Source organism: Pantherophis guttatus, chromosome 17 (assembly GCF_059756535.1).
Source record: "Pantherophis guttatus breed Tessera chromosome 17, ASM5975653v1, whole genome shotgun sequence".
Lineage (NCBI taxonomy): Eukaryota > Metazoa > Chordata > Lepidosauria > Squamata > Colubridae > Pantherophis > Pantherophis guttatus.
In genome coordinates, this window is record NC_142079.1 from 4,202,068 (window position 1) to 4,228,492 (window position 26,425).

General features: G+C 46.1%; 1 protein-coding gene across 1 annotated transcript in view; it reads left to right on the forward strand.

Moving 5' to 3' along the window:
- The window catches only part of GCN1 (GCN1 activator of EIF2AK4), a 71,874-nt gene that overhangs the window by 7,556 nt on the left and 37,893 nt on the right, over window positions 1-26,425 (forward strand). The window contains exons 8-29 of the mRNA XM_087880511.1: window positions 1,025-1,093; window positions 1,646-1,754; window positions 3,660-3,734; window positions 5,888-6,016; window positions 6,655-6,705; window positions 7,507-7,605; window positions 8,899-9,072; window positions 10,166-10,318; window positions 11,429-11,521; window positions 13,016-13,091; window positions 14,183-14,342; window positions 14,971-15,160; window positions 15,611-15,738; window positions 16,469-16,647; window positions 18,571-18,664; window positions 19,690-19,803; window positions 20,008-20,206; window positions 21,765-21,920; window positions 22,782-22,963; window positions 24,898-24,978; window positions 25,205-25,348; window positions 26,217-26,344. Coding sequence (XP_087736637.1) covers window positions 1,025-1,093; window positions 1,646-1,754; window positions 3,660-3,734; window positions 5,888-6,016; window positions 6,655-6,705; window positions 7,507-7,605; window positions 8,899-9,072; window positions 10,166-10,318; window positions 11,429-11,521; window positions 13,016-13,091; window positions 14,183-14,342; window positions 14,971-15,160; window positions 15,611-15,738; window positions 16,469-16,647; window positions 18,571-18,664; window positions 19,690-19,803; window positions 20,008-20,206; window positions 21,765-21,920; window positions 22,782-22,963; window positions 24,898-24,978; window positions 25,205-25,348; window positions 26,217-26,344 — 2,783 coding nt within the window. The remainder of the gene's footprint in view (window positions 1-1,024; window positions 1,094-1,645; window positions 1,755-3,659; window positions 3,735-5,887; window positions 6,017-6,654; window positions 6,706-7,506; window positions 7,606-8,898; window positions 9,073-10,165; window positions 10,319-11,428; window positions 11,522-13,015; window positions 13,092-14,182; window positions 14,343-14,970; window positions 15,161-15,610; window positions 15,739-16,468; window positions 16,648-18,570; window positions 18,665-19,689; window positions 19,804-20,007; window positions 20,207-21,764; window positions 21,921-22,781; window positions 22,964-24,897; window positions 24,979-25,204; window positions 25,349-26,216; window positions 26,345-26,425) is intronic.

Genomic DNA, 26,425 nt, shown 5'->3' on the forward strand with positions numbered 1-26,425 from the left:
AAATTTCCATTGCTAAGCGAGACGGTGGTTGTGAGCTTTGCCTCATTTTACAACCTTTCTTGCCACGACTGTTAAGTGAACCACTGCATTGAACAGAATAGGAATAGGAACAGAACAATAGAATTGGAAGGGACTTTGGAGGTCTTCTAGTCCAGCCCCCTCCTCAGGCAGGAAACCCTACACTACTTCAGACAGACGGTTGTCCGATCTCTTCTTAAAAACCTGAAGCATTCACAATTTCTGAAGGCGATCTGTTCCACTGATTAATTGTTCTAACTGTTGGGGAATTTCTCCTTAATTCTGGATTGGTTCTCTACTCGATTAGTTTCCATTCATTGTTTATTTTTTTGGCTTCTGGTGCTTTGGAGAGTAGGTGGACCCCCAACTCTTCTTTGTGGCAGCCCCTCAAATATTGGAAGACTGCTATTGCGTCCCCCCTAGTCCTTCTTTTCACTAGACTAGACATACGCAATTCCTGCAGCTGTTCTGTATATGTTGTTAAGTTAAGGTTAACTCCACACTAACTGGAGTGGAACTGAATCTTAAGCCAGAGTGGAACCAAGTACCAATGTGACTTCCCCCCCCCCCCACACACACACAGACACCCAAAGTTATAAACAAAGCAGGGATGAAATGCTACCGGTTTGGGCCTGTTCGCCCAAACTGGTAGTAAAAAATGCTACCAGTTCAGGCGAATAGGTAGTAAAAAAAAATGCTTTAAAAAAGTTTTTTTTAAAAAAAGGTTCCCACGATCGCTTGGCACAGCTGATTGTCGGAAATGTTTTTAACTTTTTTTAGTTAAAAAATGCTAAAAAAAAAAAAAAGTTGGCCATATTCACCCAGTCACATGACCCTCTACCAAGCCACGCCCACCAAGCCACTTGGTGGGGAAAATTTTTGAATTTTGCGATGGAAACGGGCTATATAACGTTTGTGATTTTCATAACGAACCCACGTTCCCTGACCTATTATGAAGTGATGTGTGTTGTTACATGTCAGTATCATGACTATTTTCGTTATTCAGGCTGCCCTGCTTGCTTTCTACGTGAAGACCCTCCTGATGAGCAAGACCAAGCCTCATAAACACGTCTTGGTGAGAGAAATTCCTCAAAAGTCCCCTCAAACCATGAAGTCAGGTGCTAATTTGGCCCCAGTAAACTCTGCATAGTCTTGCAGTGCCATAAACCAATTTTAGCAAAAGCTTTTGTTGACCGGAGTCTGCTTTGCCTGTGGCATCTGAGGTGCAGGCCATCCTCCACTTACGACGACAGTTGAACCCAGAATTCGTGTTGCTAAGTGATAAATTTGCTCAGTGAGCTTTGCTCCCATTTTACAGCTTTTCTGGCCGCGTTTGTTAAGTGAATCACTGCGGCTGTCAAGGTAGTCACACGGTTGTTAAGTAAACCTGGCTATCCCATTGACTTTACTTGTCAGGTGGTCAGAAATTGCAAAAACGGAATACACAGAGGATTTGGGAGGCCTGCAGAGTGCTCCTGGGGCCTGGGGAGGGCAAAAACGTGAACCTCCCAAAGGTTGCCCAGATTGCTGGAGGCAATAGGCTGACTCTGTAAACCTCAAGCACTGTGAAGCGGTATATATAAGTCTTAACTGCTATTGCTGTTAAAACGGTGCTGGTTCTTTGCAGGACAATTGCGCGCCTCTGCTCCGGTATGTGTCTCATTCCGAATTCAAGGACCTCATGTTGCCAGCTTTGCAGAAATCTCTCTTGAGGAGCCCGGAGAACGCCATTGAAAGTGAGTGACTGAGGGAAACAGATGGAGCACCTTGTGAAGCATAGCTGGTATGAATAGATCAGAATCAGAGGTGGGATTCATATACCGCAGCAACCGGTTCGCTCAGCACCGGAAATGTGAGCGCGCGTGCGTGTACGCTTGCTTCGCTCTCGTGCGCCATCCGTGCTTGCATGCAGTGTCAAAAACAGCGATATAGGACAGGATTGCGCCCACTAAACCAGTCCGAATCGGCTGAATACCACCTCTGATCCGAATCCTGCTGATAGGAGATCCCAGCTGTCAGGTTTCGATGCTATCTCAAAATAAATGAATTTCCAAACTGCCGATCTTTAAGGAAATTTTCTCTTTATTTGAGCACAGCGATCTAACCCCGGCTCTTTTGTGGTCAGTACTGACCTTTGCCCCCCAATCCCTCCCTTTCTGATCCCCAATTCTCTGCTTCTCATTGGCTATCTTCCAAGTCACATTCCTGATCTCTTCTTCGTCAGATCACAGGAATGTCTCCCCCCCTCTCCCATCTCCGAGGAGACAGAATCTTCAAAGGGATTTAGTAGGCAAAAGTTCAAGCTTCTCCTCTCTTTATATGTCAGTGCTGGGACGCAGACACCAGCAGGAGTAGAAAATTGGTATCTATTTAGGACTGGCATTGTAGGTTCCAGGAAGGGGAAAATCTGTAACCTTTTGCGTTGGACCTTTTGTTCTAGACCAGGGGTTGGCAACCTTAAACACTCAAAGAGCCACAAAGGTCCTAACCGGAAGCCCCCTGTTCATTTCTGGAGCCGACCGGAAGTCCAGTTCCCCCACCATGGAGTCTCCTCCTAGCACAGTGTCCTTTTCCCTCTGCCGACCGGAACTCCGGTCTCCCCACCATAGAGTCTCCTCCTAGCGCGGCGTCCTTTTTCCTCTACCTGTCCTAACCGAAAGCCCTATCAATTGTGGAGCTGACCGGTGACAAGGAGCCTCAGCAGAGGGATGAAAGAGCCACATGCGACTCCAGAGCCGTGGGTTGCTGACCCCTGTTCTAGACCGCTTTTGCTGCAACAACCAATCCTTAGTAAAAGTACCTATCACTTCAACCAAAGGGAGTCGAGGGTTTTTCTTTCTTAGGGACCTAATTGGGACAAGCCTGACAGTCCATTACTTACCGGCAGCTCCAGAAGGTCCCTATTTTATTTTTCTATCGGTACCTCCTGTTCTGCCCCCGTCTCACACACGCACACAAACAGTCAGCCAGGAGTTAAAATAAACTTGCAGACAATAATTTCCTTTGATAACAGAATTGGCAGCAACCCAGTAGCTTCTTGCCAAAAACTTTACTCACAGAGGGAGGTGTTTCTCCTCCGTCAGATAAACCAAAATAAATTCACAAAGCCAAAGAATTGTCAAGTCCAGTCCATAATAAATCCAAGGAAGGCATGTAACGAAGTTTCAGGAACACAGTATGACTTGCTAGCTGTTCAGTTTTGTCCGTCACAAAGCCTGAATGGCCACCACACCCCCTTTTATCCCCTGTGGGGTGTGGTCCAGTGACTCAGCTTAATCTCTGGTACGCCTCCTCCTCTGCTGCGTGCGCTTGTCTTTCCGAAGCTGGCGGGGATCCAGCCAAGACTTATCTCCGTCGCTGTCTAACTGCGGCTGCTCGGAGATGCCTGGCTCCTGGCCTATCTCTTCTCCTTCGGGAGACACCTGAGGCATTGCCAGAGAGGAGGGTCCTGGAGAGGGAGGCCTTGCCAACTCCTCTCCTTCACTTTCGGAGTCTTCTCCCTCCGATAAGATGGGCTTGGGGGTCGGAGTCACAACACCTCCGCAGCTGTGAAGGCAAAATTGGATGCAGTGGTTGGTTTTAGTGTGGCTGTTGGCAAGTCAGAAAGCCTTTGGACTGAACATTCTTTTTCTTTTCTTTAGCAATTTCTTGTTTACTGGCATCGGTCACCCTCGATCTCAGCCAGTACGCTCTGGACATCCTGAAAGGACTAGCGAGTAAGTGCTTTTGTTTACGTATATGTTCCTTTTAGGTAAGATTCTCTCTAGGGCGTCTACCTTCTTCACCTCAACCTCTCATTATTGTGGGCTTTGCTGCTGTGTTATAATTCCAATAGGAGAGAACACGGTTAACCTATCCATTTCAGCGCATTCTAAAATTTTCCCTATTACTTCTGTTTCACTTTTTTCTTGTTTCCAATTTCTTGCGTAGGTTATTCTTGCAGCAGTTAATATGTGAATTGTAAGATATTTGATATCCTTAGGGTATGATTTGTTAAAGATTCCTAATAAAAATGTTTCTGGTTCTTTTTCAATCTGTGTTTTTGTTATTTGTTCCAACCATTTTTTGATGTTAGACCAAAATTTCTTTGGTTAACCAAAGAATTACAAGAAAGAGAAGAATCAGACTATTATAAAATATGGAATAATTGGTATAATTGGTTAAAAATCAGAAATATACAAAAAATATAGGGGATATATTACCGATTGATACATATATAGATAATAAAAAATATTATTAGATTAAAGAGAGGTGAAGGAATATATCATAAGTAGAATTGTAGAACGTCACTCTGAAAAAATGCTTAAGAAGAAATTACACTCTTTTTGTGTATATGTTGTATAAATGTTTGTTGTGTATATGTTACGTATGTCTTTTTTAATATTTATATTCAATAAAAACTACTTTTAACCAAGGAGAGAACACGGGTAGTCCTCGGCTTCACCACCACAACTGAGCTCCAAATTTCCATCGCTGAGCGAGGCAGCTGTTAAGTGCCTCACTTTACGACCTTTCTTGCCACCGTTGTTAAACAAATTACTGCTATTAAATTACTAATGCTGAATTTGTTCAGTGGATCTGGCTTCCCTGTTGACTTGGCTTGTCGGAAGCTCGCGGAAGGGGATCCCGTGATCATGTGACCGTGGAAATGTTGCAACGGTCGTGAAGGTGAAAAATGATCGTGTAAATCGCTTTTTCCAGTGCTGTTGTAACAGTCTGAACAGTCAGTAAATGAACTGTTGTATGTTGAGGATTACCTGTATTCCCCCTTTTTTAATTTCTTGCTTCCTACCTTGAAACGCTGGTCATCTTCGTGGCTTCAAGTAGATTGAAAACTTAACCTTTCCATTGGTCATGTAACAAATAAAAGAGCCTTGGTAGTACAGGGGTCTAAGGCACCCTGTTATTAAGCTGGTTATTAAGACCAGCTGCCTGCAATTACTGCAGGGTTCGAATCTCGCCAAGGCTCAAGGTTGACTCAGCCTTCCATCCTTTCTAAGGTAGGTAAATGGAGGACCCAGTTGTGGGGGCAATAAGCTGACTTTGTATAAATATACAAAAGGATGAAGGCTATTGCTGAGCACATTGTAAGCCGCCCTGAGTCTTCGGAGAAGGGCGGCATATAAATCAAATTAAAAAAAAATAAAAATGGTGACCACCTTTAAAGCTCTCCATGGCTTAGGGCCGGGGTACCTACGAGACCGCCTTCTGCCACCAATAGCCTCCCACCGGCCAGTACGCTCGCACAGAGTGGGCCTCCTCAGGATGCCGTCCGCCAGACAATGTCGGCTGGCGACCCCCAGGGGGAGAGCCTTCTCTGTGGCGGCGCCCACCCTCTGGAACAACCTCCCCCCCAGAGATACGTACAATAACAGACCTCCGGATTTTTCGTCGGGCCCTGAAGACCCATTTATTTCAACTAGCTGGGCTGGCTTGAGTCAAATTTTAAATTGATTTTAAATCGGGTTGTTTTAATTTACGGCCAAAATATCTAATTATTTTAAACTGTTTTTAAATTTTGTATGTCCTGTTTTTTACTCTGGCTGTTCACCGCCCTGAGTCCTATTGGAGAAGGGCGGTATAGAAATTGAAACAAATAAATAAATAAAATAAATAAATGCTTGTAAATGGAGGATTGCCAGTATAGGACTCGGGTATACGATGATTCCAGGGGACAGCGACTACATCTGAGGAATGTTTCCCTGGGAAGTTTCACCTGCCCTTATAACAGGCAGGATGGAGTGATTTTATAGACCATCTCTGGCCTATGGGCTGGACAGTTCTTTTCCATTCGGCATCCTCCTCCTGTTGCACCTCTTCCCCAAAAGAAATCCCTACATTTTTAACGGCTTCCGTGTTTGATTTTTAGGCCAGTTGAAATCCAACAGTTCTCACCTGATGGACAAGGCCGTAGTTGCCCTAAAGAATTTGGCTCTGCAGTGCAGCGACCCGTCCACCGTGGAGGCTTTCGGGAAACACCTCTTCGCCATTTTGGGAGGTCAGTAATTCTTTCTTTGGGGGGAAAGGGCTTTGCCAGGCTCCAGAAACAAGCAAAGGCCCATTGTGATTTTCCCAAGCAGATTTCCTTATTGTTCCTCCCCTATAGACAGCCCTGCAGTCTGAGGAATTCTGGGAGTTGAAGTCCATAAATCTTAAAAGTTGGGACAAAGTTGGGACATTTCAGCAAGCTGGCCTGGCCTAACTCCCCTCTTTTAAATTATTTTTTAAATTTTTTAATTCGTGATTTTATAAATTGGGTGTTTTAATTTGTGTTTCGGCCAAAATATTTAATAATTTTAAGGGATTTTTAATATTTGTATTATCTGTATTTTATCTTGGCTGTTCACCGCCCTGAGTCCTTCGGGAGTAGGGCGGTATAGAAATTTGATTAAATAAATAAATAAATACATACATACATACATACATACATACATACATACATACATACATACTCCTGGCTTACATACTTCTCTCTTTCTACGTGCTTTCTTGCACTTGACCTCCCTTCTCCTACAATGCCAACAAAAGGCCCACAAATCATTCAGGCGAAACCGTCTCTCACCATTCTGAGTGAATCTAGTTTAGGATTATTTCTTTAAAACTCTTGTCTTAACCTCACAACTCCAATTTTGACAGGTGCGGAAGGAAAGCTGACGGTGGTGGCTCAAAAAATCAGCGTCCTCTCAGGTAAAGTTCTTAAAAGAGACTATCGTAGAGAATGGAATTGCAGTATTTTTCAGACTATTAAGACACACCAAGATTTCTAAGAGGAAAAAAGAAAAAAAAAGTTTTTGCCCTCCCCGGCTTCCAGGAGCACTCTGCAGGCCTCCCAAACCCTCTGCGCGTCCTGTTTTTGCAGAAAATGGGATGCGCAGAGCATTTGGGAGGCTTGCTGAGTGCTCCGGGGGCTGGGGAAGGCAAAAAAGTGACATGTGGGGGGTTTGAGAGGCCAAAAACGGGCCCGTTTTTCATGAAAATGGGCCCATTTTTGCAAAAATGGGATGCGCAGAGGGTTTGGGAGGCCTGCAGAGTGCTCCTGGGGCCTGGGGAGGGCAAAAACGTGCTGGGCTTGGGAGGCCAAAGATAGGCCTGTTTTTCACAAAAACGGGCCCAATTTTGCAAAAACGGAATACACAGAGGATTTGGGAGGCCTGCAGAGTGCTCCTGGGGCCTGGGGAGGGCAAAAACGTGACGTGGGAGGCCAAAAACAGGCCCGGACTCCCAAATCCCCCATGCATCCAGTTTTTGCCCTCCCCAGCCCCCAGGAACACTCTGCAGGCCTCCCAAACGCTCCGCGCATCCTGGTTTTGTGAATAACGAGACTGTTTTTGGCAAAAACGGGACGCGCGGGGCAGGGTTTCAGGAGGCCAATCTCCGGATCCGTTTTGAAATTGAGCGTTTGTCATTTGGCGGCTGCCAGATTGTTGCCGTCGCCTCTGTTTTCATGAAGGAAGGAAAATTGAATTTGTGGCCTCTCGTTCCTTTTAGGGATTGGTAGTTGCAGCCATCATGCAGTCTCGGGGGCATCCAATCAGGTTCTCAGTGGCACCATGGTCGAGCTCTTCATCCCTTTCCTTCAGCAGGAAGGTAAGAACATTTTGGCAATTCTTTCTAAGACCACCCCCAAAAAGCTATTCGGGCTGTGGGATTTCTAGCAAGCCGAGCTTTTACCGGAATCAAATCTAGGAAGCTTTTGGCTAAGACTCTTTTGTCAGCCCCCCCCCAGATAAACCAGACCTGGAAATCCACTCCACGGGAAGGCGAAAGCTACCTTTATCTGAGATTAACAGAATCTTGTAAATCTGATTGTGCTGTACTTTCTTCTCCTTAATAATTCAGTTAATTAGGGAGGCTTCTGCCTGGGTTGCTTCCCCATATTATCTGGCTGTTCTTGGCTTAAAAAATGCTTTAGCCCTTTTGGAGATCATCTTCCTTAGTTGTTGACTCAGCCTTTAAACTGAATCTGGGCTGCTGTACTTACTGTTGGTGATCTCCTTCCCTTCCTCTTCTCTTTCTCCTTCCTTCCTTCCTTCCTTCCTTCCTTCCTTCCTTCCTTCCCTCCCTCCCTCCCTCCCTCCCTCCCTCCATCCATCCATCCTTCCTCCCTCCCTCTTTCTCCTCCCTCCCTCCCTCTTTCTCCTTCCTTCCTTCCTTCCATCCATCTTTCCTCCCTTCCTCCCTCCCTCTCCTCCCTCCCTCCCTCCCTCCTCCCTCCCTCTTTCTCCTTCCTTCCTTCCATCCATCCTTCCTCCCTCCCTCTTTCTCCTTCCTCCCTCCCTCCCTCCCTCCCTCTTTCTCCTTCCTTCCTTCCTTCCTTCCTTCCTTCCATCCATCCCTCCATCCATCCATCCTCCCTCCCTCCCTCCCTCTTTCTCCTTCCTCCCTCCCTCCCTCCCTCTTTAAAAATAAACTTTAATACAAACTATATATAAAAATGGGAACTCCTTTCCATTTCCACAGAAATTAGGAGAGAAATAACAGGAGTAAGGCGCAGCTAGTTTGGGACGAGTGGTTAAGGCACCTGGGTTAGAAAACGGAGAAGCTGTGCATTCTAGTCCCTCTTTAGGCATGAAAACCAGCTGGATGACTTTGAGCCAGTCACTCTCTCTCTCAGCCCAATTTACCTCACAGGATTGTTGTTATATGGAAAACAGGAAGAGAAGGATACGTTGCATGCGCTTGCTGCCTTGAGTTATTTGTAAAAAATAGTAAAAAAAAAAAAAAAAAGGTGGGATATAAACAAAATAAAATACAATTGGTTTTCCTACGCGTTGCAGTGAGTTTGGCCTACACCTGATTCATGGCACTCCTTCCCACGCTATAGTTATACGATATCACTTTTTTTTTTCTCTTTCTAAAGAGCGCTTTCTCTTTCCGCAGTCCACGAAGGCACTCTGGTGCACGCCATTTCCATCCTTGCTCTCTGGTGCGGCCGATTCGTCACGGAAGTCCCCAAAACGCTAGTGGAATGGTTCAAGAAAGCATTCAGCCTTAAGGCCTGCACTTCTGCTGTCAGGCACGCCTATCTCCAGTGTATGCTGGCTTCCTTCAAAGGTAAGAAAGAGACGGTGGGACCAGGGTCTTTTTGGAGGCATCTCCTTGGCCGAGATGGAGAGTAGGATAGTAGCAGGGGTGGGCTGCTGGGGGTTTGCAGGAGTTCCGGAGAACCTTTAGCTAAGATTCTGTGCAGCTCAGAGAACCCCTATATCTCACTCCCGGCTGGCCCTGCCCACCCCACCCCTCCCAGGAGTCCCCCACAGGACCCGTTTTGGATAAGTAAGTACAGGGCATGCGCAGAGGCTCGGGGAGGGTTAAAAACAAGCCTACCTGAAGTTTGAGTTTTACCGTTTCCGGCTTCCAGAGGGCCTGGGGAGGCTGCTTTTGCCCTCCCGGAGGCTCGAAAAAATCCTCGGGAGCCCAGGGAGGGCAAAAACTTGTCCCACCCCTGCCGTGGTGCAGGAGGCCGTCCACCCAGCAACCGGGCAGAGAACCCCTTGCTAAATTTTTTTGAAGCCCCCCCCTGGATGGTGGTCTAAACGGGCTATTGGTCAGCATCATGGAAGTCATCTTCATGACTATTCCAAAAGTTTTTGGGAGGTAGTCCTCCCCTTAGGACCACAGTCGAGCCCAAAATTTACTTTGCCCAGCAAGACAGTTGTGAGGTCAGTTTTGCCCCATTTTACGGCCTTTCGGGCCACAGTTGTTAAGCGAATCGCTGCAGTTATTAAGCTAGCGACGCTGATGTCAGTCTGGTGGTCCTCGACTTACGACAGTTGAGCCCAAAATTTGCATTGCTAAGCAAGACGGTTAAATGAATCCTTAAATTAGCCACAAGGTTGTTAAGTGAATCTGGCTTTTCCCCTTGACTTTGCTCTTCGGAAGGTCGCATTAGGGCTTATTTTCCTGTTCGGTCTTATTTTATACGGTACTAAATGCGCCCTGGCTGACCGTCTTTAACTGGGGCTTATTTTTGGGGTAGGGCTTACATTACGAGCATCCTGAAGAAATCGTGTTAGGGCTTATTTTCCAGTTGGGTCTTATTTTAGGGAAACACGGTATCTTGATCAGATCAGTTCTTTTTTTTTCTGAACGGGAAAGCTCACCAACTAGAATATATGGGGTTTTTTTTTATTTTCTGCTTCTGTAGGCAATGTCCTCCTACAAGGGGCAGAGATGCTGCCCTTACTGATCCAGACCGTGGAGAAAGCAGGAGCTCAGAGCACTCAGATTCCCCTGGTAACTGAAGGCGTTGCTGCAGCTTTGCTAATCTGCAGACTTTCAGTAGCCGATGCGCAAATAGGTAAGATCCCCCCTGCAGTGAAACGGAAGCTGCTTTCAGCTGTTTTCAGCCGAGTGTCAGTTTCGAGGTCGTCTCAAATAAATTGCATTTCAAACAAAAGTCTTTGATAAAAACTCCCATTTATTGAGCACGACATTCTAAATCCGACTCCATCGAAGCCAACACTGGCTTCCAGACCCAAAACCCTCCCTTTCCGTTCCCCACTCCCCTGCACTCGTTGGCCATCTTCCAAGTCACTCTCCCCTTCTCTACTGCTCCAGCTCAAAGGAATTTTCCCCCTCCCATCCCATCTCCTAGGGGATATTACCTCCAGGGAAAATAAGGAGGTGAAACGTCAAACGTCCCTTTCCAGACGCCTCCGCTTCTCCTTCTTATCTCAGCACTAGAGTAAATGCAACTTGAAGTGCTGAAACCGAGTTCCATTTCCTTTAGGCTAATGAATTATTAGGTACCATCTGTAGGACTTAATTGTGTAATTGGCCCCACTCTCTCCCATCTTCTGTGCCATAGCCTGTAATCTTTGGATATTTTTTAAAAGATTTGTAGTACCACCCAACTCACAAAAATGCAACTCCAGGCAGCCATAAAACAAATTACGACTGTCTCAACAATAACAAACCAATAATGAGAGGGGGGGAGGGAGGGAGGGAGGGGGAGGGAGAGAGAGAATGAATGAATGAATGAATGAATGAATGAATGAATGAATGAATGAATGAATATAACACAATTGAGGCATAATCTTGTATACCCTCCAGGATAAACTCACCTCATATCCTGGCCCCCACCCTGACGCAGAATTGTGATACATAATTCCTCCTCTTTTGACATTTTACCTCTCCCCGTAATACTGACCGATCATTAAAACTTGTTTCTGGCGACCAATAGCAGTTAATGCTAACCAGGTTCGTCTTTCCTGGAGGATTTGAAATCTGTTTAAGGCTATCCATATTTTTATTTTTATAAAAATAATAAAGGGTGGGATACAAATGAAATAAATAAACGGATTGGCTCAGGTTGCCTTACAGAAGGTGTGATAGCCGTTAAGTATAGGGTTGAACTATCGGCTCAGTTGTAATTTCCTTTTTTTTTTTTTAATCCTGCACTTTTCAGAAAACAAACTGAACACCTTATGGCAGCTTATTTTGGATGAGAAAAAACAGATCTTCACTTCCGAGAAGTTCCTGCAGTCTGCTTCAGAGGAAGGTAAGAAGGAATAGCAGTAGGAGTACAGTAGAGTGGAATAGGAATAAGAATATTCTCTCAGTATATCTACAAACAACATATTGGTAAGTCATAGAGCATAAATCATCAGGTACAGTTGTTCTGACCTAGGCTTCCCCAAAAAGCAGGAAGCAGAATCCTGGTCCTGACAAAACCCCTTTTATTAAACAAACAGTGAATTCCTCTCAGTCACCTTCAGCAAAGTCTTTCAAGGGAGAATTGACAGTCACAGACCTTATCCGGCTTGGAGAGCTGCCAGGCCGATATCTTCAAAACTTGGCAAGGAGTCTCGGAGAGTCACGAACCAATTAAGCGAACTAATTTTCTCCTGCAAACTCCACTCCCCTTTTGCTCCTCTTTTATTCCCTCTGGGAGGGGCCATTCATCGTCCACCTGTGGCTTTACTCCCGAGTTAGCCCTTGTTTCTTAGCTGTTTCCTTCATCTGGCAACTCTGCAGGCGCACACTGGGAACAGGCTCCAGCTGTTCCTCTGCCTCAGTGATGTCTGACTCCGAAGGCAGCTGATAACTGTCAGACGGCCCTGGCTCCCTCTCTGCCTCTGACGCAGAGCCCTCATCAGAGCCTTCCCCAGACTCCAGGACTGGCCCATGTTCCTCCCCAACCTCCTCACTGTCCGACTCTGCTGCCAGCTCTGCTGGCCGCTGGCGGGCCACAACAGCAGTCATAAATCATAAGATATAAACGACAAGGGATAAATCATAAGAAACTAATAGGGGAAGGTAGTAGGAAAGATGAGAAAAATGAGGAAATGAGAAAGATGTGAAGGATAATAGCAAAACAGCCTATTACACAATATCTTTATAAGACAATGCTGAGGGAACTCAGCAGAGATGCCACAGGGAAGAAAAACTATCTTTGTGTCTAGTTGTCTTGGCATGCTGTGCCCTGGAGCAGTGAGGGGAGAAATTGAAATAGTTTATACCCAGGATGTGAGGGGTCTGTAGATACTTTCTCAGCCCTCTTTCCGGCAAAAACAAAACCAGTTTATTACCTCTGATAAATGGCACCTTTACCAAATTCTGGAATTCGGCAAAACGGTTTTATTGGCACAACCGACCTGTTAGGGACACCAAAGGCCAGATGTGTTGCTCTTCCTTGGTTAGTTCTTTTCCTTATTAAACCCCTGGAGATCTGCAATCCTTTAGATCCCAACTGCGCCGAATGAGTCTGTAGAACAGAGGTAGGGTACTTTCCAAGCCATCAATTCTGGCCCTCAATTCTTATCAATTGTGCTGCATATTCTACATCAGTGCTTCTTAACTTCGGCAACTTTGGGATGCGTGGACTTCAACTCCCAGAATTCCCCGGTCCCAGCCCGAGACTTGGCGACCCCTGATATAGAAGGCATCCACAGATAGCCTTCAATTTCGGACCCATCACTTAGCAAGCATTCAAAGTTTGGACGGATGCCAACTGATTTCCATATACTGAACGCCTATTTCCCCTTCCCTGCAGTGATGTGTACAGTTCTGCAGCTGACCGAACGCCTTCTCTTAGACCACGAATCTCGGCTACCTGGAGCTAAAATCCAGTAAGTGTACCTTAGCGTGCTTTTGTTACTTATACCTCACACAGGTTGGATGTATCTAAGAGCTGTGGTGGCGCAGTGGTTAGAATGAGGTATTGCAGGCTACTTCTGCTGACTGCCGGCTGCCGGCAGTTCGATTCTCACCGGCTCAAGGTTGACCTCGGAAAGGATGGAAGGCTGAGTCAACCTTGATCCCTGTTAGGATCAAACTCCAGGCTGTGGGCAGAGTTTGCCTGCCATCCTGCGCTTTAACCACTGAGCCACTAGGGCTCTTCTTTTGTTAAGTATTTTTTATTGTTTTATATCACATATTCCATTTCTATGTTGAACAGTGTGTTTTCTAGGTGTCCAAAGTACTAACATATAAACATAAACATAATCATATATACATAAACATGTATGCGATCATATCAGTCATTATTAAAAAGTATAGTATCTTCCATTATAGTATCGATTACATAACCATCAAAATATTTACTCATCAATTTTTGTTTGTCATGTAGTCCATATTTCACATAAAGCCACTCCTCTAACCTCAGTATCTGTCATTTAACCATTTGTAGAACAGTTCTCATGTTATAAAATATTCCAAGTCTTCTTTTCCTTTGATTTTTAGGGTTAACTTATCCATTTCTGCACATTTCAGAATTTTTTTGATTACAATATCATCTGTAGGGGTTTCTGGATTTTTCCAGTGTTGTTTTGTCATGATCTCCAGCCACATGTGTATTTTCTTCCAGTATTTTTTTTTTTTTTTTTGCTTTGGGACATGTCTACCACATATGATAATATGTGCCTGGTATTTGGTTGCCTTTCCAATATTTCACAGATTTATTTTTATGCATATTCGCTAATCTTGCGGGTGAGTAATGCCATCTATAAAACATTTTACAGAGGTTTTATTTATACGCTGTTGACATTGTGAGTTTACGATTTCTGTCCCACAATTTCTGCCACCCATCCATATCTATCGTACAGCCAAAGTTCTTAGCCCAAATAATCATAGTTTCTGGGCTCTTCCGTTGTCACCTACTGTCATTCACTTCCCGTTTTGTCCCCTTCCTATTTTGAACTGGCTGTCTTCTCACTTCTAGGCAGTATTACAGAGCCTTGACTGCTGTCCTCCTCAGCCGGTCCTGGAGCGTTCGGAGGCTCGCTCAGCAGACTGTGAGAAAACTCTTATCTTTGCCAAGAGGATTCAAGTTAGCCTGCGGCCTCTTAGAAGAGCTAAAAGCGGTTCTCGTTTCACACAAGGTAAAAAAAAAAAAAAAACTGGCTTCGTAGCTAACTTCAGAGCTGCTTAGTGATGACAAACCTTTTGCCCTGTAGCCAAGAAAACTACACAGGGGTCGGCTGTTGGGGGTTCGCAGGGGTTCGGGAGAACCTCTAGCTAAGATTCTGTGCAGTTCGGAGAACCCCCAAATCCCACTCCTGGCTGGCCCCTCCTCTCCCAGGAGTACCCACATGGCCCGTTTTGGATGCAGGGCGCGCGTGGAGGCTCGGGAGGGCGAAAAATGGGCCTACTGGAAGTTTGGGAAGGCCGGAAACGGGCTCCAGAGGGCCTCCGGAGCCTGCGGAGGCAGTTTTCACCTTCCCAGAGGCTCAAGGAAAGCCTCTGGAGTCCGGGGAGGGCAAAAATGCCCATCCCCGTGGTGGTGCAGGAGGCTGACTAGGCTCCGCCCACCATGGCCACACCCACCCAGCAACCGGGCAGAGAACCCCTTGCTAAAATTTTTGAAGCCCACCCCTGGCTGTGCTCATGTCACTTTTTAACTTGTGGCCCGATAGATAGTTTTTTTTTTTTTATGCTGTCATTCTCCTGTATTGAAACGCTCTCCAAATTGTTTGGACCCCAAATTACAATCCGGTGCTTCATTGTTAGGTGCTCCCACCTGAGGCCTTGGTAACCGAATCTGGAGAGTTGTCGGAACAGGGCAAAACATACATCCCTCCACGTATACTCCAGGAAGCCTTGTGCGTCATCGCCTGTGGGCCAGGGATGGAAGGAGAACCGGAGGAGAAAGAAAAACTGGTCTTGGAAATGCTGCTCGTGAGCAGTCATCCTTCTTTGGGTGAGCAAAAGAGGGAGAGGTCGTACCCGGGCATGCGAAAGAAGGGCATTGGGTGGGCTTTGGGGACGCTCCTGGCCTTGGTTTCTGTCAGAGTTTGTTGCAGAAATCACACACAGATAACTGATTCAGCAGGATTCGTTAACTTCTCTTTATATACATAATAACACATACAATACCAACAGCAGATTCTTCCAAAGTGGTAGTAGTTACAGGCAAAACACAGGCAGAGAACAGTTTTAGTTCAGAGTTGCAGACTAGTTTCAGTTTCAATTCTCAGCACAGCACTCAGAGCTAAGCACAGCCAAGCCACGCCCAGACTCCCAACTGTTTCAGCTTCCAAACAGCCCTCATTGGCTGATTTAGTTGCTATGCCTATTCATTGGCTGACCTTGTCACCATGTCTTCCCAGTCGTGAACTCTCATACACACTGACGGTTTCTCCCTTTTTAGTGGCAGGACAGCCTGGCCTTTGGCCTGCCCTCCTGATCAAGATGAAGCTGGACCCTATTGACTTCATCACCAAACATCTGGAAAAAATCTTCGACCGCATCGTCGTCACTCAGAGCCCAATGAATCAGGTGACTGAATTTGACCAGGGGGAATGGGATAGAATGGAATGAGGAAGTGGATCCCTAGGAGGGCGTGTGTGTGTATGTGTGTGGATTCCAGAGGAGGAAGAGGCAACTCAGCCCAGATATCAGGTGGTGAAAGAAAGGAAGTGAAGACAGTTCCTTCTTAAGAGGATATTGTAGATGCAAAAAGTAGAGCCTTTAGTCTGGCAAGATTCTGTCTGCAGGAGTGAAACAATAAAGAACTCAGCTTGGAAGAATCACTATGCGTCATTCTTGGTTTGTGACCTGACCCATGGTGACTGAGGAATCCTGGGAGTTGAAGTCCACACATGGTGGCTGAAGAATTCCATTCCATTCCAGAAGAGGAAGACGCAACTTAGCTCGGATGTTATGTGTGAGAGAAAGAGAGCGAAGACAGCTCCTCCTTAAGAGTTCCCAGAGTATATTGTAGATGCAGAGGGTAGCGCCTCCAGTCTGGCAAGATTCTGTCTACAGGAGTGAAACAATAAAGAACTCGGCTTGGAAGAATAGCTCCAAATCATTCTTGGCTTCCAACAATGATCACACTTCTGTGTCTGGAACACCAGACTCGGTGTGATGACAGTTGCGGCTGCTCTCCTGCAATTAGTAAACCCAGAACAAATGTCGCAGAGCATCGATGTTGAATGTTGCGAGTTTAATTCTTCGTGAGAGGAGACCCAAGACCCAACGTTCTTCTCTCTTTTCCTTCTTGCAGTCCTCTCTGAATGCAGTTGGCTTGATCTCGGTCCTTCTACCTGCCAAAGTCCTCCCTCAGCTGATCAGCACCATTTCCGCCTCCCTGGAAAACCCGGCCCTGTGTCTCGTGACCCAAGAAGAATTCGCGATCATGAAGATGCCGGAAGGGGAACTCTATGACAAGTCTATCTTGCACAGGTCAGTCAGTAGGAAATCTGGGCAGGTTGATATTTATTTCTTTATTTATTTTTAAATTTGTATACCGCCCTTCTCCCTGAGGACTCAGGGCGGTGAACAGCCAAGTAAAAACATAAACTACAAACATTAAAATACAATCAAAAAGATATATATAAATTTGGCCCCATGATTAAAAACAATAACAGACAATTAAAAACATTTTAAAAAGTGTTAGGCCAGCCCGGCTTGCTGGAAAAAGAAGGTTTTAAGGGCATGGCGGAAGGCACCGAGGTCTTGGATGCTCCTTATCTCTGGGGGCAGCTGATTCCAGAGGGTAGGTGCCCCCACAGAGAAGGCCCTCCCCCTGGGGGTCACCAGCCTGCATTGTTTGGCTGATGGCACCCCGAGGAGGCCCTCTCTGTGGGAGCGCACAGGTCGATGGGAGGCCGTCGGTAGCAGCAGGCGGTCTCAAAGATAACTAGGTCCTATGCCGTGGAGCGCTTTAAAGGTGATAACCAACACCTTGAAGTGCACATATGTGGCAGGATATGGTGGAATCGCCATTCGGTGTGAAAGAAAGAGAGTGAAGACAGCTCCTCCTCAAGAGTTCCCAGAGTATATTGTAGATGGAGGGCGTAGAGCCTTCAGTCTGGCAAGATTCTGTCTACAGGAGTGAAACTATAAAGGAACTCGGCTGGGAAGAATCGGTATATGTCACCGTGGGAGCGGTGAAAAGAATTTGAGCTCCTTTCAGGGAAGGAAGCAACAGAGGCCAGACCTTCTCCCCCCCCCCCACCCTTTTAGAATTCCTAAATCCTTTACATAACTCAGGGCTCTCCAAACTTGGCAACCTTAAGACTTGGTAAATTTCAACTCCCCCAATTGCTCAGCTAGCATGGTTTAGTGCAGGGGTCCTTAAAGGCAACCTTAAACACTCAAAAGGGCCACAGAGGTCCTAACCCAGGAGTAAGCAACTCACGGCTCTGGAGCCGCCTGTGGCTCTTTCATCCCTTTGCTGCGGCTCCCTGTCACTCTTCGGTGCGACAGTTTGGAGAGGAGCTTCCGGTTAGGGGAGGAAAAGCACGGCGTGCCAGGAGGAGACTCTATGGCAAGGGGCAGGTTTTCTGGTCGGCCCCACAATTGATAGGGCTTTTGGTTAGGACCGGTAGAGGAAAAAGGACGCTGCGCTAGGAGGAGACTCTATGGTGGGGGAAACTGGACTTCCGGTCAGCTCCAGAATTGAACTGGGGGGTTTCCGGTTAGGACCTTTGTGGCTGTTTGAGGGTTTAAGGTTGCCAACCCCTGTCCTAACCAGAAGCCCCCCCCCCATTCAATTCTGGAGCCGACCAGAAGTCTGGTTCCCCCACCATAGAGTCTCCTCCTAGCGCAGCGTCCTTTTTCCTCTACCGGTCCTAACCGAAAGCCCTATCAATTGTGGAGCCGACCGGCGACAGGGAGCCGCAGCAGAGGAATGAAAGAGCCACATGCGGCTCCAGAGCCGCAGGTTGCTGACCGCTTTTGCTGCAACCACCAATCCTTAGTAAAAGTACCTATCACTTCAACCAAAGGGAGTCGAGGGTTTTTCTTTCCTAGGGACCTAGTTGGGACAAGCCTGACAGTCCGTTACATACCGACAGCTCCAGAGGGTCCCTATTTTATTTTTCTATCTGGTTTAGTGGCTTAGTAGGAGGCTCAGCGGCTAAGACGCTGAGCTAGTCGATTGGAAAGGTCAGCAGTTTGGCGGTTCGAATCCCTAGTACAGGTCTCCTGCGTGACGGGGGGGGGGGGGGGTTGGACCAGATGACCTCCAAGGTCATCCCTTCCAACTCTGTTACCGTTAACAGTTCCACCCCTGAGTTGGGGTGGCACTTAAGGACATTCTTATGCCCTTGGCTGTGTGGTTGATCCATATGTTTGAAAGGGCGATGTCGCCTCTCTTTTCAGTGCCCAGCAGGATAGCCTGAAAAAGGCCAACATGAAGAGAGAGAACAAGGCCTACTCTTTTAAGGAGCAGATCATCGAACTGGAACTCAAAGAGGTATGGTCTGGTCAGCCGACGGGGAGAAAAGGGATGTGTGTGTGTGTGTGTGTGTGAGTGAGACGCTGGTCTGGGATTGATCTGGATTCAAAAACATATGAAGAACGGTTGCAGGAACTGGGTATGTCTAGTTTATTGAAAAGAAGGATTAAGAGAGATATGATAGCAGTCTTCCAATATCTCAGGGGCTGCCCCAAAGAAGAGGGAGTCAAGCTCTTCTCCAAAGCACCTGAAGGCAGGACAAGAAGTAACGGGTGGAAACTAACCAAGGAGAGAAGCAACTTAGAACTAAGGAGGAATTTCCTGACATTTAGAACAATTAACCAGTGGAACAACTTGCCACCAGAAGTTGTGAATGCTCCAACACTGGAGGCTTTTAAGAAGAAATGATGTAGGGCCGTGATGGCAAACCTATGGCATGCATGCCAGAGGTGGCTCGCAGAACCCTCTCTGTGGGCACGCGCGCCATCGCCAGCTGGTCTTCTGGTTTCCAGCGTGCGCATGTGCACCAGCCAGCTAGTTTTTGTGCACGCTGGAGCACCGGAAATCTGAAGGCCAGCTGGCCGGTGTGTGCTTGCGTGCACACATTCCAGTTTGGGCACTCTGTGCTGAAAACGAGCCTTGGTAGTACAGTGGTCTAAAGCACCCTGTTATTAAGACCAGCTGCCTGCAGTTACTGCAGGTTCGAATCTCGCCAGGCTCAAGGTTGGCTCAGCCTTCCATCCTTTCTAAGGTGGGTAAATTGAGGACCCAGTTTGTGGGAGCAATAAACTGACTTTGTATAAATATACAAAAAGGATGAAGGCTATTGCTGAGCACATTGTAAGCCGCCCTGAGTCTCCAGAGAAGGGCGGCATATAAATCAAATTTTAAAAAAAAAGGTTTGCCCTCCCTGGTGTAGGGCTTCCTGCCTAAACAGGGTTGGACTAGACGACCTCCGAGGTCCCTTTGAACTTGGGTATTCCGTATTCTTGTCGACAAGATCTCCCCTCCCTCTTGACGAACTAAATGGCCATCCATTGCAGGAGATCAAGAAGAAGAAAGGAATCAAGGAAGAGATTCAGCTGACGAGTAAACAAAAGGAGATGTTGACTGCCCAGCTGGAGAAGGAATCTCAGATGAGAAAGCAATTGAAAGAGGTAATTCCGAGTCTTTTTCTTTTTCTTTTTTTTATGGAACACTTAAGAAAAGCGGGAAGGAGTGGAAGAAGGAAAGATCTGAGGACAGATTGCAGTCTTATTGGATGTCTGTGGATGTCAGTCCTCCAGCTCATAGTTGTCTCAAAGGTACTTTATTTTTTCAAAAGGCACATCTGGAACTCTTGTGTTGTTGTTCTCTTGCAGCTGGACACTGAATTGGAATCCACCCTGGGCCTTTTTGACGCCGTCCTCAAGAGGAACCCTCCCAGCCTCTCCCAGTACATCCCTGCCCTTGTCGGCTGCTTCCTACCTCTGTTCAAATCCCCGCTGGCAGCTCCAAGGATTAAGGCCCCCTTCCTTTCTCTGGTGTCGTGTGTGATGCCCGATCACTTAAAGACTTTTGGTGAGTCTGTTTTTTTTTTTCAAACTCTCTATTCGGCTCAATAAATCAGGAAGCAAGGGCGTTCGAACGACCAGAGTTTGATCGCAAGCTAAGGCTTTCTACACCCCAGCCCCAGGGCCCACTATCGGGTCACGGCCTATTTGAACCTGGGCCTCTGCCCGCCAGTGGATCTGTGCACATGCGTGTGCGCCTGCCACTCACACGCCCTCCACCTCAAGCTGGAAAGGTTGGGGACCACTGCGTTTAATAGTTCAGATTCCTGCAGAAGAGTGTAGTTGTAGTTTACTTTAATTGTCATTCAACCTCGTACAACGAAATTAAATGCAGAGTTCAGTGTACATTATAGCTATAAAAATAAAACAAAAACACCCATCCTTCACATTCTATGCAATTGAACTGAAAACCCCTGATATTGCGTTAATATTGCACTATACAGTAGAATTCAATAAGGTCATTGCCCTGGGATAGAAGCTGTTTTTCAGCCCTTTTGTCCTCGTTTTTATTGTCCTGTACCGGCTGCCAGATGGTAATAGTTAAAAAAAAAAAAAGGATACCCAGGATGAGATGGATCTTTAAGAATGTTTTGAACTTTCTTAAGGCAGCGGGAGCTATAAAAGCTCTTCTAAGGAGGGGGAGAGGGCAACCCATGATCCTCTGGGCAATGACGTTGACCCTCTGGAGCGCTGTCCTATCTGCCGCTGTGCCATTAGCAAACCATACATAGGTGCAGTTAAGTTAAAATACTCTCTATGGTGCAGCAATAGAAGGTCCCCAGCGGTTTTCCATTCAGTTGTTGTTTCCTGAGAAGTCCCAAGTAGTATAATCTCTGCTGAGCCCTTTTGACCAGTGCTGCAATGTGCAGTGCAAACCTTTGGGCACCAGGGACCGGTTCGGTGGAGAGAAGTTTTGCCATGGACTGGGAGGGACGTGGTTTTGTGTCCTGCTTGCTTTTCGCTTGTTTGAACAGACTGGTTTCTGGACGGCTGCCAATCCACAAACCGGGGGTTGGGGGTGGTGGTGTTGGGGACCCCTGGACTAGAAGACCTCCAAAGTCCCATCCAACTCTGTTATTCTGCAGTCAGCAAATGGCGTTCTTCAGTGAGATTCCGCCACGGTTTCAATGTGTGTTTCAACACACAGATACACTGAGTTGTGTTTACTTTCAGAAAATAGTAATAAGGCACAGTCCAATAAACAGTCCAGGTCATACACAGATAAAGTAGTAGATCGTAAAAAATAGTCCGGGGATATTCCAATATACAAAGTCTTCTTACCAGTTGTTGTAGTCATACACATAAACAGTTGCAAACAGTAGCAAATAGCAAAATAGCTTCAAAGAGCATTCAAAAGAGTGTCAAAGAGTCAGAGAGTAGTAAAGAGAAACAAACCATATTTCTAGCTCCCTCTTAAGAACATTGGCTACAGAGCTAACCAATCAGGACACAGGATGACACAGCAATACAGTAGTCTTAAAGCTATATTGATGGTTTATGTATTGCCAACCCAACGAATTAGTTAAAATCATTTCCTAACAGTGTCCTTTCCTTTTGTCTTCCAGGGACCGTAGCGAGTCACGTGACTTTGCGAATGATGAAACCCGAATGCGATTTGGATGAATCCTGGTGCCAGGAAGATTTGCCCACGGCTGTGAACCGAGTGATCGGTTTGCTGCACGCACACACCGTGCCAACCCGGATAACCAAAGGAGAGGAAGGTGAGGCCCTTTTGATGACCTTCTCAACGTGTAACCATTCTTGTGCTGGAACTCCTCGGCTTAACGACCTTCCGTTTAGCGACCGTTCAAAACTGACAACGCCGCTGAACAAAGTGACTTAACGACCGTCGTTCGCACCACCGTTGCAGCATCCCCACGATCACACGATCAAACTTGGCAACTGGCTCCTATTTATGACGGTTGCGGTATCCCCGGGATCGTGTGATGCGACTTTTGCAACCAGCAAACTCCACGGGGAAATCGGATTCACTCAACAGCCATGTGACTAATTTAAGAACCGCAGGGATTCACTTAACAATTTGGGGCGAGAAAGGTCGTAATTAACCACCGTCTCGCTTAGCCACAGAAATGTTAAGCGCCATTGTGGTCGTAACCCGCGGAGTGGTGCGTTGGCTTAGAGGTGGAGCTCTCGCCTCATAATGAGGGAGGAGGCTGTCAGTTCGATCCTAGGTAGAGGCAGATATTTCTCTTTCTGGGCACAATGAGAGTTTATCTGCTGAACAAAACTCCGTACTGGCAACAGGAAGAGCATCCGGCCAGTAAACACTCATCTCCATTCAGTTGCCCTGACTCCACCCTGCAAGGGATTACAGCAGTGTTTCTCAACCTTGGAAGCTTGAAGATGGGTGGACTTCAACTCCCAGAACCCCCCACCCAGCGCTGCTGGGTGGGGGGTTCTGGGAGTTGAAGTCCACCCATCTTCAAGCTTCCAAGGTTGAGAAACACTGGATTACAGGGTCATTAAATGATTGGTGGGGGGATGTCACAAGCCGAGGATTCCCTGTAAATATTTGGGATTGGTCTACATCCTTCTTTGTTTTCTCGCCCTTCTGTTGACAGGTCCCATGCCATTATCGGCCCCGGCCTTTTCCTTAGTCTTTCCTCTTCTGAAGATGGTGCTACTGGAAACCCCCAACGACAGCGAAGAGAAGGAGGAGCTCATGGTGAAGGTTTTGCAGATCATCACTGTCCATGCTCAGCTGCGGTCCTCTACGAATGACGAGAACTGGCTGGTGGATGAGGTGAAACTCCTTTGATTCTTTTCCAAGTGATCGACCGCCAAGAGACGTAAAATTGGGCACGGTCGTGTGACTTTCTTAATCCCCCGCCCACCACTTAACGGCCATAATTCTGGGATTAGGGACGGTTGTAAATCGAGGATTTCCATTAACTCTGATTTTTCTTTGCCTCTTTTCTTCCTCCTTTCTCATATTTTTCTTCCTCCTCTCTCACATTTTTGTTTCTTGTTTCCCACATTTTTCTTCCTCCTTTTTCACATTTTTCTTCTTTCTTTCCCACATTTTTCTTCCTCTTTTCCCACATTTTTCTTCTTTCTTTCTCACATTTTTCTTCCTCCTTTCTCACATTTTTCTTCTTTCTTTCCCACATTTTTCTTCCTCTTTTCCCACATTTTTCTTCTTTCTTTCTCACATTTTTCTTCTTTCTTTCTCACATTTTTCTTCCTCTTTTCCCAGATTTTTCTTCCTCCTTTCTCACATTTTTCTTCTTTCTTTCCCACATTTTTCTTCCTCTTTTCCCACATTTTTCTTCCTTCTTTCTCACATTTTTCTTCTTTCTTTCCCACATTTTTCTTCTTCTTTTCCCACATTTTTCGTCCTTCCTTCTCACATTTTTCTTCCTTCTTTCTCACATTTTCCCAAACTATTCTGGAGAATTTGAAAATCCCACTCTATTCACGGCGTTTGTGTTGATCTCTGAAAATATTTTATTACATTGCTTTCAAAGTGGGATTCTTCCTCCTTCCCACCCCCACCCTCCGTTGAATCAACTTAGCTAAAGGTTTATTTTTAAAAGTCCTCAACCTACAACCATTCGTTTAGTGTCCATTCAAAGTTACAACAGCATAGGAAAAAAAAAATGACAATTTTTTCACACTTATGACCGTTGCAGCATCGCCGTGGTCATATGATCAGAATCTGGATGCTTGGCAACTGACTTATGACGATTTTGGCGTCCTGGGGGGAAAATCACGTGGTCCCCTTTTGCGACCCTCTGACAATCAAAAAAAGTCAAAGAGGAAACTGGATTCACTTAACAACTGTGTGATTAACTTGACAAAGTGCCGCAATTCACTTAATGACAGCAAGCAAGGTTGTAAAATGGGACAAAGCTTGTGTCACAATAGTTCTTTTTTTTTTTATAGAAACTTTATTGAGGTTTTTTACAAAACAAAAAAAAATAAAGAATAAAAAAAAGAGAAAAACGAAAAACAAACATTCAAACAGAAACATAAAACATAAAACACATAAGTATGATAACATTTTCAATTAGTATCGGATGTGCAGTGTTTTAACTATTTACATAAATAGTACTTGGTGACATTTCAACTCACTTTTAACCAATATTTAACACACCTTTAGATCTTTCTTTCATTTTGTCATGCAACCACTTGTACCACCTTTCCCATACCATATAGTAAACTGACTTCTCATCATTTAATTCATAGGTTAATTTAGTCATCTCTGCGTACTCGAGTATTTTCTTAATTGTAAGCTCTGATGGTTGAGTTTTCTCTTTCCAATACTGTGCGTATGCCAATCTAGCGGCTGTAATTATGTGGATCATTAAATGTGTCATTTCCTTTCTATATGGCTTCCTTATTATTCCCAGGAGGAAAATCTCTGGTGTTAGTTCAATATCTTCGTCAATTATTTCTTGTAACCACCTCCTAATTTTATTCCAGTATCCTTTCGCTTCCGGGCATGTCCACCACATGTGAAAGAAGGTGCCTTGACCATAGCCACATTTCCAACAGTTGGGATGTATATTGGGATATATCTTTGCTAGTCTGGCCGGGGCTAGGTAGTTCAATAGTTCTTGTTTAGCGGCGGAAATGTTGGGTTTGATTGTGGTCATAAGCCGGAGGACTAAGTTACCTTTGCCGTTTGATAGCAACCAAACTCTTCTCTCTCTGTTTTTTGTGGCCATCATCCAGAACGGTCCCGAGTTACTTCCTCGTACGGACATGCTGTTGCTCTTGACTAAAGTTATCGGGACAGGATCACCCCGTGTACAGGTCAGTGGGTCACACCCCCCCCCCTTTGATCAGAGAAGTGAGAGGGGTGGAGATGCAAATCCTCAAAGAGAGTCCTACCCACGGGTGAAAATATAATTAGAAAAATACTAGAATGTGCGGAGACGGATCAATTGACATTAAAAATAAAAGACAAGGAAGAGTCCTGCTTCATCCATCTATGCCCTTGGATCATCCTCACCTGATTAAAGCTCTTATTCTTGGCCAGGTTTTGGGTTCGGTGGCGCTAACAGCCCTGTGCGCCAGTAGCGGCGGCGAAGATGGCTGCGCCTATGCGGAACAAGAGGAGATAAATGTCCTTCTTCAGGCTCTGCAGTCACCCTGCATGAACGTTCGAGATGCAGCTCTCCGGGTCAGTGAGAATCACTTGGGAGTTGACGGGATGTTTGGGGACAGGATCTGAATGTTTTGTCTGCCACTCACCTGGTGCCGCCTTCATTCATTCGTACCCTGCCTTTATTATTTATACAAATACCATATTTTTCAGCGTATAAGACGCACCGGACTATAAGACGTACCTACGTTTTTGGGTGAGGAAAACAAGGAAAAGAAATCTGCCTCCCAGCAATTTTGCCTCCTTGCAGCAAACAGCAAACAGCCTGCTTTACTTTCATTTTCGTTTTCAGCATCGCTTGATTAGCACAAGGGAAAAAAAAAATCTGCTCCCAGCAATTTACCTCCTTGCAGCAAGCAGCAGAGCCCTGCGCAAAACAGCTGAGAGCAAAACAGTTGAGTGTCGGGAGGCCGATCCAATCAACTTGTGCTAATCAGGCTGTGCTGAAGCTGAAACGAGCTGTTTCTTGTTGCTGTTTGCTGCAAGGAGTTAAACTGCTGGGAGGCAGAGGCCGAAGGGTGGGGGCCAGTGGGTGGGCAGGGTTACATTCGGTGTATAAGACGCACCTAAATTTTCACCCCCTTTTAGGGGAGAAAAAGGTGCGTCTTATATTCCGAAAAATACGGTAACTCAAGGCTGCAAACATATTCACTTCCTCCTCTTATTTCCTCCCTCCCCTCCCCAACAACAATCCTGTGAGGTGAGAGAAGAGGGACTGGCCCAAAGTCACCCAGTCTGGCTTTCATACCAAAGGCGGGACTAGAACTCTCCATCTCCTAGTGATCGGCCTAATGTCGTAGGTCGAGGACTAACTGTATAGGGGAGAAAAATATAGCTTCAATTCAGAAGAATTCTGCTCATAACAGTCTTAATTCTTTGCCCTCAGGGTTTGACGGAACTCCAGATGGTCTTGCCCACTCCGGACAGCGATGAGAAGAACGGCATGAACCTTTTGCGCCGGCTCTGGGTGGTGAAGTTTGACAGGGAAGAAGAAATCCGCATGTTGGCAGAGAGGTAGGCATGCCTGTCCTTTGAAAGGGGAAACCATAACCTCATAATCCTAGGCCAGGGGGTCAGCAACCTGCGGCTCTGGAG